We start from the raw sequence: 14,611 nt of genomic DNA, 5'->3' as shown, positions 1-14,611 counted from the left end.
GTTACAATATTTCTCCAAACGATGCGTATCGCGTCCGCGCTGCAGGATGCGATCGAGCCGATACACGTACAAATAAACGGGTGCTTTTATCGCGGAAAATTTTCCTCCGCCAGCAGCGTCAACGAGCGAGCCGGAAACTTGTTTCTCTTCGCGTGTACATAAATATGGAGGAAAGCGTAGTCGTGTATGCACCGGCATTCGGTACGTGCGAAAATGCCAACGCCGCGCCAACCGAACAAATCAGTCGCACCGGACTCTTGTCCCATAACGTCTCCCTCTCGTTGAAAACTTCCCTTGGAAACTTCTTCCCGTGGCCTACTCTTCTCTATCGTTCTCCGTTCTGCCCCTCCTCTTTTCTCTTTTCTCATCTTCCATTCCGTCTCCCACGCCTCCTTCTTTCGCGTTTTCTATATCGTCGTTCAACCGTATATACCAAAGTACGTATATATAGCAACTTAACGGTGCTTTTTTTATCTGTTTTCCATCGACTGAAACGAGTCGGCCTCTCATGGTCTCGGATGGTCGATAGAGTCGTGGAACGTTGATCCCTTAAGCTGATGAGCCGCGTATCGAATAAAATCAGGGAGTTCGGTCGCGATCCTCGTGCAACATTTTAACGACACCGTGGATCTAGCGGAAGGAACGAGTGCAGCTCAGAGTAGGTCGTTTCACCGCGATCGTATAACGAATTATAATAGGGCACGAGAGTCGCGATCGAACGACCGCAAACAGCTGCGCGATCCTGCCACTCTTTCTACTCCACTCTATTCTTTTATTGTTACGAGAGAAAGATAAGCGTACACGCCGTGTACAAATATTCCGCAACGTCACAGAACATGCATGTAAAATTATACTACGGACGAGGCTTCTATCGTTTTATTATGGTAACGCCGGTACGCCTTCTTCGTATCATTACGTGCTTATTTCGTCGTCTTCTTTTTTTTTATTTCTTTTTCTTTCTTCTGATTTTAAACGACAGTTTCGCACACCTCGTTCCCGTACCTCGAAACGAGGTACGATTCTTTCGTTTTTTGATATGGAGTGTACGTTGACGCGTGAACTCTTATATACATTTACTTACCCTTTGCTCCACCATCGAACTATAATATTTAAGCTGCTGGTAGGTAGAGTCGACTGGCGAATGAGCGATAAATTTGAAGAGGAATGCGCAAATATACATGTATATATGATCTATACGTTCCCTGTCGTCTATGAGGTACCGAGAAAACAAACATTGATTCTCGGCTCCCTCCGACGAGATTCAATATTTGTATTTCCCCGATGAAAGTGTATCATCGCGCATCAATCAAGAAGAACAAACGCTTGCCAAAATGTACATCGTGCGATCTCGATCCTGTCGTTTACGAGCTTCCACTTTACGCGCCTTCCAGCCCGCTAATTCTTTTTACCCTCCGCCTATTTCTCTCGATAATTACAAAACAACCGCTTGTTAGCCCAACAAAACGTTGCCCAAACGAGTGTACTCGGAAGAACGACGAAAAATTAATGACTCTCGTTCGAAGAAAAATTAGCTTTCCCGTGAAACGAATTATAAACTTCGCGGAAATCAATATTATTGACGGTAATTCCTACGCGAATAGTCGAAGAGAGAAACATCGATTTGTAGTCGATATCGCAATCGGCGCGGATCCGCGCAACCCATAATTTGCCTTCGGTAAAAAGAAAAGAAAGAAAATCGCGGACTTGTTCAACGTCCGAAACGTTGCAGATCGGGATACGACGTTTCGATCTTTGTTGAAAAAGCGTATCGCGGTTGCTCGATTATGTTACGAACGTTGTAGACGTTATAGACGTGCATCGGATTCCGTTCAGCTATTTCCTATTACCCTAGCGTCAGACCATCGTAAACGCGTAAGGAAATAACATTCTATATACGACGCATGGTACAACGCGCAAACGATGTTAGACATCTGGCTAATTGGCTTACATCGGTCAACCACACGTTGATTCGACCAGTGAATCGATCCTGCTGGAAATCGGCGACACGGTCTGCAACACGGGTTTCAACGAACAGAAACGCCAAGTCCACGATAACATAGAATTACGGACAGCAGAAAATTCCAGACGTTCCGCATTTATCCGCAAATCTAATCGACGAAGAACGCACAGACGAGAAATCGAATTAATTTGATTTGCCGATGATCGAACTCCGTCAGACTCGTAATATCGTCAACATCCGAATTAAATGAAAACGAAGCGGCACAAAGAGAAAATACGAAAGGAGGGATTTAGCAGGGATGGAAATGGAGATAAATTAAGGCCAGAATCGCGATACAGTTCGAAGTTGCTGTAAATTGCTCGATCCGGAATATATCGTTAATTATATTCCAAGTAATTATCAACTTGTTGATTGTCGTTATTTCTCGATAAAACGGGATAAATGTTTACGCTATGTTTACGATATCGGGTAATTACGTTTCCACGGTTATACGACCTAATTGGAAATCGTTGGCTCGCGATGCCGTCGCCTTGCATCGTCTTGCGTCGTTCAAATATTTCCAATACCGTATGCAAACCACGCAACATGCCACGAAGAATACATTGCGATCGTTGAGTAACGAACTTTCGTGGTTGGCTGATAGAAAGTGAAACTGCGCGTAGCGTCGGCTCGTGATGCGGCGTTTAAGTAGGAAAACCGGCGACGAGAAATATTCGTGGAAACGTTTCAACGAGAAATTCAGACGTTATAAAACGCCGCCTGTATAGAGTTTCTCGTATAGTTTACGGGAATAAAGCTATCTATTGTAATACAGCGAAATTGAAACCAGGCGAGACGCCGGAATAAAATATAAAATATGAATCCGGCTTATTACTTTCCCGCTACTTGCATCCGCTATTATTACTGTCCCCGTTTCTAACGTCATAATCGTAGACGATCATTCCCTCTTGCACTTTTCTTCGCTCTTTTCATTTTTATATACCGCTCTCGATTCGTGACTCTTCGCTACGCGAACTAGTCTCGATCGCTGAACAGCGTGAATTCGTTCCATAGCCAGTAATACATATTGCTCGCTTGCGAACTCGAACCGAGCGAAAACGTGTCTTCGTGGAAAAGCGATTCTATTCTGTATTTTGGAAAACAAACTTTATTGCGGTATATAATACGATTGTCTCGGTGTGTATAAAATACTCCTTATATGTGTAACGCTGTGTTAACGATCAACGATAGTAAACGTGTTCATTAAGGAAGATGAACAGGTGTTGGATATAACGCGTGCTGTAAGAACTCGGTGTGAATACGATCGTACCTTTCTCTAACGTACGGAATAAAACAATTGAACGATGGTTTAAACGGCTATTGTAGGCAGATCGCCGTTTTCCTGCTTTCCGTACTTTATCTTTTCTTTTTTTATCGACGTATCCACCATCCCAGTTTTCCCTTCAGCTGCTTCCATTATCCCAACGTCTTACGAAACTCCGGCATATTGCTGCACTATCTTCGACCACTCCTTTGGATAGGTCCGTTGAATGTGTGAAAGGACCTTCTTGATCTGTCGTGTTTCCTCGGGGCTACATTGCGGGCAGGAGCCTCTCAAAACCAGTGGTGCTAAACCTGGATAACAACGCCTGGGTTAAATCGAATTCTGCTGGTAACTTTATAGAAATTTATCGGCAAAGTCTCCGAGGAAACACACGGCTCTCGAAATACGGATATAAATCCAACCTAAGCAATTCGATGACTCGCTGTTCGGAACAACGTGAACTTTCCTATAAAATGGATTTAATTCCGCTCAACATTAACGTATCCATTGAATCGAAGAAAATACCTATCACCGCGTTCCCTCCCCACTACTCGCAACATCTTTTCTTTTTTTTTAGTCCACGCGATCTATTGAAAATTCCGCACCATGTTTCGTTCAGGACAATCGCGAAACCTTGCGTGCCTGCCGCCCCTTCGCCCGATGGATTTATACGCCCAACGAACACGTACTTTTCAAACGTCTTCCTACAGGATCACAAGGAGCTTCGCCCAACGCGCACTTGAGTTGTCTCCTCAAGTAACGTTGGTCGCTCAGGGCCATATTTAGTTGCTCGTCGGAGACTCGAGATCTCGCAGTCTGTCCTTCTTCCGATTCTGCCATAACAGCGTAAACGAGGAAGGCGCAGGCGACCAGCAGCAGCTGAAACATAGTTGGAGATAGTTAAGTGGTGCACACGGGGCTCTAAGTAAATAGACGTTACGGGAACTATCTTTAAAAGGTCGAGGCACTTTCCGCACATCTGGGCACGAAGCAATTAAGGAAATTCACGGTTAACGAGATTGAGTGGCGCCTATCCGATACGACGAGATAATGATACAATTCCAAGTTTCTAGATCGATCGATGTCGTTTATTTAATTGGTACACATCGAGTCGCGTCGCGGAACGAAAGAGAGGAATCCAAAGTTCCCATGACTCGTTGAAAGCAGGAAATTGAACTGGAATATAATAAAAGGATAGGTAACGGATAGACCGAGCCAACGAGGACGAAGCGAATTGGCGGATGTTACCGCGGTAAAGGTCGGAACACACGAGTATACCTACGGTGGAATAGCGAAAGGGGATAAGGAAAGGCTAGCTGCAGACTACGACTATACGCTGCCCTGGCGAAGCACGCCAAAGCTAACATAGCTAAACAAGCAGTAACCACCGTGAGTAACGAAGGCATGCGCGTACCTACGACTTTCGTTTGTTTGCTTCCGTTGGTCTGCCGACTCACCCCGGCTCCTATCAACACGCTTCCGTGTTTCGTTGCATCTCCACATTGTGTACGGCGACTGACTAACGAGTTGCCTTTTAAATTACTTCGTTCGCCTTCGTTCGCCGTTTTCGAGCGAACGGTGTGTTCGGTAACGATATCGACTCGAACGATAATACTATTTGCTTCGTCCACGTAGCACGTGAGTTTGCCTTCGCGCGGAAGAACAGAGAGGAAAATTGTTCTCACCGTAATCCGGATTCTTTCTTGCGAAAGAAATAAAATAGTGGACGAAGTGGTCAAAGAAGTAGGTAATTCATTAATCTCTCGCCACAGGACCAGTCTATCCTCTGAGACTGTACGGTCCCATTTAAAACAGGAACGAAGTAAGAACTGGAACGAAGATAAAGCTTTGTGATCCGGTATTTTGTAGACTACGTAAATAGTCCGAGGGTAATTAATCTTTCCAACATAGTTTGTTATAAATTTCGTCGAAGAATTGTACCCTGACTTATTTATATCATATTTTATTTATTTCAAACTATCGGTTATTTAAAACAAATGTTATCATATCGTAATGATAAAATAATGATTCTTACACTTATTAACAAACTTCTAAATTATATTATAGATTGCATTGTGCCAAAAATAAGCAACTTCCTCGATATTCTTCAGCGGTAACAGATATACGTATGCGTATGTAAAGTTCTCCGAAATAGTCACCATAGACACCATAAACGATTCGATCGTTCCGAGTGCATGCCATGCGTCATATTTGCACAATCTTTTTTAGAAACGATCTTATTGTTAGCTTTGCTGCCGAATCGTCCGATTGCTTGTCCATGTGAAAAGTATGGAGCTAGTCGATGAAAGAGGAAGAGAAACGTAAAAAATATTTCCGATTAGATCGCAGCTGCTTGACAGATGAATATACTTTGGCAGTATATTCGGCATCCTATGCCCGACACACCTTCTCTTTTTTTCATTCTTTTGACACCGGCCGTGACGAATATTTCAAAGTTCGATTTTATTTTCGTCGCGCTGTACCTCTCGACTGCATGCACCTCCCTTGACGATCAACCTCGTTTTTAAACAACTCGCATCACAATCCAGAACACGCGGTCCTTCTCTTCTTTCCTTTTTGTTTCCCTCTTCGGTGTCGTTTTCTACTTTTTCCAATTACCCTCTCCCACCTCTTATCCTAAATTACTAGCGAATTTCAAGAATAGATTTCAAAATTGACGTGAATCGCACGATTTTTCTTCCATTTGTACATCTTCAACGGTAATCGCTCATAGACCTGTGTTTATTTCCTTTTTGAATCAATCCCGATTCGCGCAAGTATTCCGCATTTATTTCCTTCTAAATTACATTTACGCTTTGTATTAATTCTATCAAACTATATTAACCACTTTGCCTTTCCTAGTTTTCCATCGTTGGGAAATTTCTCGCTGCAGAGGCAAGATTAAGGAAATAACGAAATAATCGTTACCAACGTACACGATTCTTCGTTCCAATTGCTTTGCTAGAAATTTCATTAAAACGTTAGTTTATTCGTTTAAACGGGAGTGAGATTCAGACGCACGAATTTAAGAAACGCACAACGGGATTAGGTGAATTTGATTATCGCGTAGAGGTAAGACGCCTTTCAGTCTTCTCCCTTTATCGCTATAAAATAAAATATCCAGCGATATCACTGGTGATAACGAACAGTCGACAACTTGCCAAAAGTTAAATCTTAAGGCTCGATCGGGCAACTTCGTGACTTTTCATTGGTTTCCCTTATCCGCTATAATCGGCTAAATACTTGAACAGGATCAGCGGTGAGTTTCGATTTTCCTATAGGCGTGCTAATAATCGCGACGGTTCGGTAAATCACCACGTCGCTGTATATACATGGTCAGGGATGATTTGTGGATTGGATGCCGGCTCTGGTACGTGCACGCAAACCGCTTACTTCCGCAAATCGATGTGGATTATAAGAATTATTGGCCGCTCTAAATGGCAAATGGGTGTGATATAGATTTTATTGCTGTCACGTCGGCTGTAACGATAGTAACCATAACGTTGTGGGTTATTACGTCCGAGCTAGACGATGCTGACGATTCCTCTCGTCCATGCATTCCATGTAGATCCTACGTATGGCCCGTTAATTGTCGTCACAGTCTATGAATGATAATTCACCGCTTAAACGGGGGATGCCTGGAAAACTCGTGCCATTTGTAGCCGTAATATTCCGTCGTAGTTATCGGTGTACGGAAGCGCGCGAGCACGCGACTTTGCAAACCCCGTGCACGATAAATAATAATTTATTGTTCATATACGACTGGCCGAAATGCCGTGCTGTTTCAGTTATTAAATTAATTTACAATCGCCTAGTTGTCGACTGGCATCCGATGGACAACGATTACACGACTCTGTGACTGCCGTTCGATATCGACGATGCGCCGAATGAATCGTAATTCGCCGTACGGAGGAGAATGCCGGCCAGTGTAAATATCGAATTGTAGCGAATTAACGGGTGCCATCCTCCACTATTGAACGGGAATTCCTCGCGAACACACGCAACGGGTGTAATGGAATTTCTCAATTCTCTTCCAAGCTTTCGAACAACGCGCAATACGATTTAGTTAGGACGATCGAGTTTTAAGTAGAACTAAACGACGAAGGAACCCTTTCCGTCGGTTTGTTATTCCGTGCAGTTGCCGTTTCCATGCCATTGTTCGTGAACGTACGATTGCCACACGCATAAGTTATAACGTTGCGACGCCTTCGATAAATGAATTTCGATTGGATCGCTGCGAAGCTGAGCTACGTGCCGGAACTTAATCATGTTTTTCCCGATTGACGGACCAAGAAAATATCAGGATCGATATGTTCGTCGTTTATCATCTTGCTCGATTTTTCGTTCGCTTCTTTTTCAATCGGAGGAAATAAACACGTTACAGCTGTTTTCAGATTGCATGGAAATATATCGCGAAAGAAACGAATGAATACGCGCGCGCACTTAGCCGATATCCTCTTTCCGACGAAATAACTGGAAACTCGTTGCCTCTTGACGTTTATTGGCTCTTTAATATCGCAAGGATTTCCACTGTTCGGCTCCGTCAGAGCCAGTCGCGAATTTTTTCCGAGAGCTCTTATCGTCCCGCGAAACGCGTATATACGTTAATCCAAACGGCACACGGTTCTGCGCTCTAGAAAACTGCTTTCTGTATCACGATACGCGTGTGCAGTGGCACTTTCGATTCGCATCACGGAAATCTATCTAACGCGACGGTCGTTGCGACTGCTTTGTCTCGGATAACGTTTGTTCGTTTCGGCGACAATAGCGATAGAGCTGTTTAAAAAAGCAAAACAGAAGTTCGATACGAGAAAGCAAACTTACGTGACCGATATAAAATATCGATGCGAAACAACGTGCAATCGTAACCGATAAAGCGAGATTCTGGCAAGAGGGATTACCGCGGTAATGGACCATTTAGGCAGAGCGCGATCGGTATTCTCCGTATGTAGGCTTGATCGGGAAAAGTTAGAGGTACGTGACTTCGAAAACAGCGATAGCCCGTCTCGTCTTCTAAATATTCAAGATAGAGAAAGGCACGATCGGTGACGATATCGAGTTCGCCAGTCGCGTACGGAGGCAACCACCCCTATGGGAGCATGGAGCGGATCCCGTGACGACGGGAATAGGGAGAGAAAGACAGCGGGAAACAGAGAGAGCCCCTCCGGATACTGCGAAACTTTAAATCACCGGGCGTACGTGTACATAGGGTGCGCGTGTATCTACCTGTTGCACGTTCGTCACTCACTCACCTTGATTGTCGAAGCCATGTCGGGACTCGTTGGTGCGCGATAGATTTCCTGATATCGCGCTCCTTTTCGAATCACGTGACGCGAAGATAAACGCTAGATCGAAGAAACGAAGAGGAGCCGTGTGCGCAACCGGCGGCTGTTCGGTGTAAGCTAGAGAAAGGAAATAAAACCGAGAATAAAGGCTTACGATCGGCCACTTGGCTTACGATGTCCTTTCACCACGAAATCTCGGAACGCACTGGCCCGAATGTACCGTCCGTAGCCTTTCCTCCCCTTCTTCTCCCGATAAATACGAAAGTGTGTGTAGCGGCCGACGACGTGATGATATATACCGGTAGTTCTCCGTCTCCGGACACCTCTCTGTGTACCAGACGGTTACGAAGTAGGGGAAGCTGAGACGTGCGTGAGTGTGCGCCGTACAAGTTGCACTTTTCTCCCCTTCGTTCTCGCTCTTGCACTTTGCTCGTTAAACTTCTTCCGAGCCGCTGCGCTTTCTTTGCTCGGCCGTTCGAATCGCGTCACTCCGCGCGCCACTTTACTCGCGTCTCTACGTGTCCGCTTTCCGACGCTTTCTTCCCAAACGTTTAACCTGTTTCTCGACCTTCTTCGCGTTCACGCGCCTTCCTATCTCGTGGAAAAACCCAAATTCCCACGTGCTTGCTTTCTTTAAACTTGACGCCTTCCCTATAGTATTCGTCATCTTTCACGCGCAATGTTTCCAACAACGTCTACCAACGTTGCACCACGACCGACCTAGATCATCCGTGCAGATTTATGGATTTAGTTTAATCTAGAAACTTGCATAGGCGACGACCCGCGTAACCGTCTGTTCTCCCAGGTCGTATATTTTTATTTTCATCTCCGCTATTAATTACCCGAGGTATCCTCGTCGAGGAAAACCCATATCGATCATGCCGCTCGTTAAAACCGGTTGCATCAGCGCTGTAACTAAATATTCTTTCAGTGTCCTCACTCGTTTACTTCTTCCAGGAGGAAGGCTTCGATCACCGAGACGTCGATAATTTCCGGCGGACCATGCTTATTTCTGATTTCCAAACGATGCAAGTTGGATAACGTTTACGCTGTTTACCGGCCGGAGATCGGGCCCGGTGTACTCTTGAAACGATCGAACCTTCGTTTTTCTAGTAAAATCGGGAGAACGAAGTCGCGAACGACAGGAGAAAAGAGAAATTCCGATAAAGCCGCGGATTTAACGGACGATCGAGCCGGCGCGTCGCCGCGCACCGCGATCGTACGCGTGTGTGCGCGCCTGTCCACGATGATAACAGTCGGCGAATTGGTGTGAAAAAAATGGAGTAAAGAGAATAGCAGGCTGATCTGCCGTAAAATACGATTAAGCTGTTCACCGAAGGTAGACGGTCGGAGGGAGAAGGAGAGCGTAACGAGAAACTGAAGCTGAACGAAGAGAACGCGGATCAACGAAAGTCCGACGCGTTATCGAAACGAAGCGATACGAAGCGATACGAAACGATCCAGGGCGATACGAAACGCAGCGACCGGGAGGGGAGATTGTGCCTTGTATCGATAAAGATTACACGGGCAGGATTCATTCGTCGATCTACTTTCGATCGAACGACGTATCGAGGTTCGAAGCTTTTGCGGCGTCGAGGGAATTTCTGGTCGACGCGCGTCGCTCCCACCCGATCCTCCCACGCTCTCTCGCGTCCCTTTTTTCTTCCCTATTTTTATTTCTTCTTCTCCTTTTCTTTTTTCATCCCTGCGAGTCACCTCTCTGTCATTGGCCTCGTCCCTTCTTTTTCCTCTTTTCGGTGATTCGTTGTCGAGTGCCGTTTGAATAGGCGGATCGTTTTCGAGGCGATTCGATTCCATCGGTCGAACGAAACGAATTCGCCGTGCGACCAGCCGAAGGAGAATAGAGAGACGAAGGATTGATATGGCTCATTGTCCTGAGAGTCACGTATCGTGATTCCTCGTTGGCTGATTTCGTTCCGCGGCAAATTTATCTCGCCGTTCCGCGCTAGACAATTTAAAATCATAATGGATCTGTTAGTCTTTCGGTTCCCGTTTCGCTCACCGAAAAGAAAAACGAAACTAACGCGTTTCAAGAGGAGAAGATAACGCGAATCGCGCGAAACATCTCTGCGGGAGTCTGTTCGAAACGTGAGAACGATTCAGCAATCCGAAACGGCTGGACATCGTACGTTAAGTACCAAGTTTCCGGATGTCATGCACCACCTAACGCTAACCGAAATTCACGACGAAATTCAGCAGTCCCGTCACTTCGGTAGGACACGCGTATTCGCCAATTTCGGCAAACCATGTATCCTTAACTGACAAATAAATCTGCCATCTGATTGATCAACCGCGAATAGCACGCAGAGAATTATTAGATAGATACAAAAGTTCTGTTGGTTCCTGAATTATCTATCGATATCATCGTGCAATAAATTTGCATCGCAACGAGCTTATCTTTTTTCATAATTCGTCTTATGACCGTGGAATACCAAGCGACTAGTATCGAAAAATTATAAGCGATTTCGCTTCTGACTCATATTTGCAAGTTGCTCGAATTTCGTAAGGGAAATTAGATCGCGATCAGTCGAGAAACAAATGGAAACGAATCATACCATTAAATAAATAACGCGCAGACGCTAAGAATAGCTGTTATATTTTTCCTACGTAAACGCGACAAAAGACGCGATAGAGTATACGCAGAAGGCGATGAAAAAGTTCAAGTGAACGGCTATGAATATAAATTTCGTTTTACGGTCGTTCTTTTCTCCTTCTACTCCACTGGAATTACGTTGATTTCGTTTGCATCGCGGGAACTTTAAGCGGTTCGCTGTTTGTTCACTTTCTCTCGTGTCACCGTGGCCTGTGCGTGGCCGAGGCAGGAAACGACGACGTAATGTCGCGCGTCGTTCTCTTCGTGGTCGTTGTTACAGGTGAAATTACGGTAGTGTGGCGTGTGCGTGGAATTCGCTTCGTTTCGAGCGGATAAGCAGGAATATCAACGTGCCGACCGCTCTACGTGCCGCGTCGCCAAGCTCAAATGTTGCGTGAAACCCTTACTTTCCAGGCAACCTCCTAATTTTCCAATTATTATTAAGCGACGAGAATAAAGAAAGTCGATAATGCAAGCGTGTTTAATAAATTTCACGAAGCCTGGAGTTTAAAATCGAGCACATATCTAGGTCGGTTGGCGATGGCGCGTGAAAATTTTCTGATGCTATATGTCCCCGGTCACTGATCAGTTCATCGAAACGGAGCGAGCGCCGTTGATAGAATAAAGCTACGATCATAGTAGACGCGAATTCGCCAGCGGTATTATCAAAGTTTTGTTTCATATTTTATACGTCGATTTTTTCTTTATATTTATATATCATAACTAGACTGCAGATATTTATGTATGCATTTATGACAAATATGTATATATATGTAGCATACATTAAATATTAAAAGCAAAATATATATTATTACTAAAGTAAAACGTCTGTCTCGGTTCCAACTGTTATTTAAAAAATTCGCGTGCACGCGAGTGGAACCGTGGAGAACAGCAGTTGGTGTCAAACGTAGAACTACGTCAGCCTCGTCTCTCAACTGGATGCTTTGATTGGACGTTTTTGACGCAATATCAAACATTGCCAAAGTAGAAATCCCAAGATGAAAGTATGCTGGAACGCGTCACAGTCCGTCGAACACGCGCATATACACTAACTGCTGGCCTGCGAGAGAAAGTAGGAAAAGTCTGAATCTCTGTGACGCTGAATAAGCGACAGAACGCTGGTTTCCTGGAAGCAACTCGCTTATTTATAGTCGTTCATCTGGAGAAAACAAGCGTATAATTGTTACAAATTACAAGTGACGAAAAACGAATTAACATTGAGTATAAACTGGTTACGATCACGGTGCAAGCAATTTTGATTCTTTGCAGCTTTCAGTAGCGACATTGAACGAAATCACGCGTGGAAAATATATTTTACTATGCTTTCAGAAACGCAATCGAACGCGGACGATGGACAGTATGGACACTGACACGGAACGATGACGCGTAAAAATCGGCCCCGCATCAAGCCGCAATGCTCGCCTTGTACCTGTCAGTTTGAACAATCGCCACTGTAATTTCGCTCGATCGCGCTCCCACTTTATTGCCGGACCTCTAACGCGATGGACAAAAATTGCTCCGTCGAAATATCTGTTCGATACCGATCTTTGTATTCGATGCACTTCGCCGATCAACCAATGGATTCCGTTTATTCCTTGAAATATACGATAGATTCTAAAATTGATACGGATCTGAACAACTCGTATCACCGATTCAAATCATCTTGCTGACGCGAGGTGAGAAACATACGATGTAAATCTTCAACGATAATAATAAAATTGGGTCTCGACGAGTAAGGGAGCATTGGGTCAAGGATGATTTCTATTAGGATGTTTTCATGCATTATGCGACGCGTGACGAAGTTTGCCATCATGAACATTCCAAGGAAAACGATGTGTATAGTATTCTAGTGTAGTAGTGTTCAAAAGTATCTGCACATCTGCTTATTCTTGTTAAAATGCATGTAAAATTACAAATGCTATTACAAGTATAATTTTAATTACAAAAATGCATTCTCTTATTCTTTATAGCCGCCATTGACATTAATTTATATAATAAAAAGTAATAAAATGTATTGTTACTATGTTTTTTAAAGGATAATTTAAACTTGCAGTATAACGATTCCATAAAGGACGTAAGAAAAATTGCACGCTGTTACTACAAATCGATCATGCTATTGGAGTATTTATGAATGGTGGTGTAAGTACTTCACAATGAAGTAGAGGTGAATCGCAATAGAGGTCGAGCACGAACATGCGAGCAAAACATTGAAAGGTCTGATCACGACTAAGACGTTTCGATGCGTTCTTTTGATGAAATGTTCATCGGTAACTGCGGTTCTCTATAATTCGCGAAAATATAATCGCTCGTACTTATTCAGCACGCGCGTCTGCGCACGGCAGATTGATTGGCATGCCGTATTTGTTTGGGAAATGCCGCTATTTGTGGAATCCATTTACATTGTTCTTCGATTGCCACATCTCGCGACCATCTGATCTTCGATCCTTTGTCCTTCGTCCTTTCCCTTTTCTTTTGTATTTTCTATTTTCTTTTGCTTTGTAATCCTACCATTCTTCTTTCAACGTTTTCTCTGCATTTTTCTCACGAGAACTGTCATGATCCTTCTTGTCCTGGACTCATGATCGATATTCCTCCGATCACTTCTAATAAATAACATCGTTCTTGGCTCGAGATAAATCTTAAATGGTTAAACAATTATAAACATATAATAAGCTATTAATATTATAATATTATAAAAAATAATAAAACGAATATATTTTTTAATATTATAAGATTATACTGTTACTGGTATGTATATCATTATAATAAATCATTAATGTGTTAACGGCACCCTACTTAAGACATCGATAAAGACTTACGCTTCTTTTTGTCAAGAGTCACATATACATATATATATATATCCTGCTTAACGTTCATGAACAATACGCGGGAATATGTTAGAGTACAAAGAGAAACTCTCAGTTCTAAATGATACTTGAGTTTCACTTTTACTTAGTTGACAGTGATTTACCGTTCTCCGTGTTAATCATGACGCGGTTCATCCAGTTTGTCTATATGAATTCTTACCGAAATAAAATTCAAGAAAGATAAGATATTTTTATTGCAGTTTTGTGAACTATATTACGAGTAACTACGAAGCAACTGTCCGCGGTAGATATGCGCGAAACCCATTTTCCAGTTGTTAAACCCCACTAACTTGCTAATGTAACTCAAATAATTAAAGTGACGTGTACAGGCCCTACTCTGAGGTTACAGGGACAACTCCTGGATCCTAATGCGAATGGAAGATATAACGCGTGAAACTACCGTGTGAGAAAGGGAGAGAGAGAGAGAGAGAAAGAGAGAGAGAAAGGGAGAAGGAGAGAAGGAGAATTTCAAGCACAGGTAATAGCGTCGTCAAAGTAACGTATGTTTTATACTAAACTGCTCCATCTTGAAGGAACTTCCTTCTGTTCTCAAACTTCTGCCTTGAACTGTAAACGTTTCGC

At 43.6% G+C, this 14,611-nt stretch overlaps 1 protein-coding gene and 2 long non-coding RNA genes across 3 annotated transcripts; 1 reads left to right on the top strand and 2 right to left on the bottom strand.

Moving 5' to 3' along the window:
* Positions 1–3,091: 3,091 nt before the first annotated feature.
* Positions 3,092–8,823, bottom strand: LOC126918681 (allergen Tha p 1-like). The gene is made up of 3 exons (XM_050726851.1): positions 8,516–8,823; positions 3,953–4,142; positions 3,092–3,574 (listed from the first exon to the last, which is right to left on the bottom strand). Exons 1-3 carry the CDS (start codon positions 8,531–8,533, stop codon positions 3,429–3,431), a joined length of 354 nt encoding a protein of 117 aa, XP_050582808.1. The 5' UTR covers positions 8,534–8,823; the 3' UTR covers positions 3,092–3,428.
* A 1,864-nt stretch (positions 8,824–10,687) lies between these two features.
* On the top strand, positions 10,688–13,312 carry LOC126918683 (uncharacterized). The gene is made up of 3 exons (XR_007711406.1): positions 10,688–11,442; positions 12,492–12,838; positions 13,216–13,312. It is a non-coding gene; the product is annotated as an uncharacterized LOC126918683 (long non-coding RNA).
* LOC126918684 (uncharacterized) lies at positions 13,091–14,578 on the bottom strand. The gene is made up of 2 exons (XR_007711407.1): positions 14,134–14,578; positions 13,091–13,800 (listed from the first exon to the last, which is right to left on the bottom strand). It is a non-coding gene; the product is annotated as an uncharacterized LOC126918684 (long non-coding RNA).
* Positions 14,579–14,611: the final 33 nt, after the last annotated feature.

The sequence above is a fragment of the Bombus affinis genome, chromosome 7 (assembly GCF_024516045.1).
Source record: "Bombus affinis isolate iyBomAffi1 chromosome 7, iyBomAffi1.2, whole genome shotgun sequence".
NCBI lineage: Eukaryota > Metazoa > Arthropoda > Insecta > Hymenoptera > Apidae > Bombus > Bombus affinis.
This window is presented reverse-complemented; position numbering and strand designations above follow the sequence as displayed.

Coding starts and splice junctions, on each gene's coding strand:
- LOC126918681 (XM_050726851.1), bottom strand. Junction 3,575..3,952: donor TGTAGGAAGACGTTTGAAAA/GTACGTGTTCGT, acceptor GTTGTTATCCAG/GTTTAGCACCACTGGTTTTG.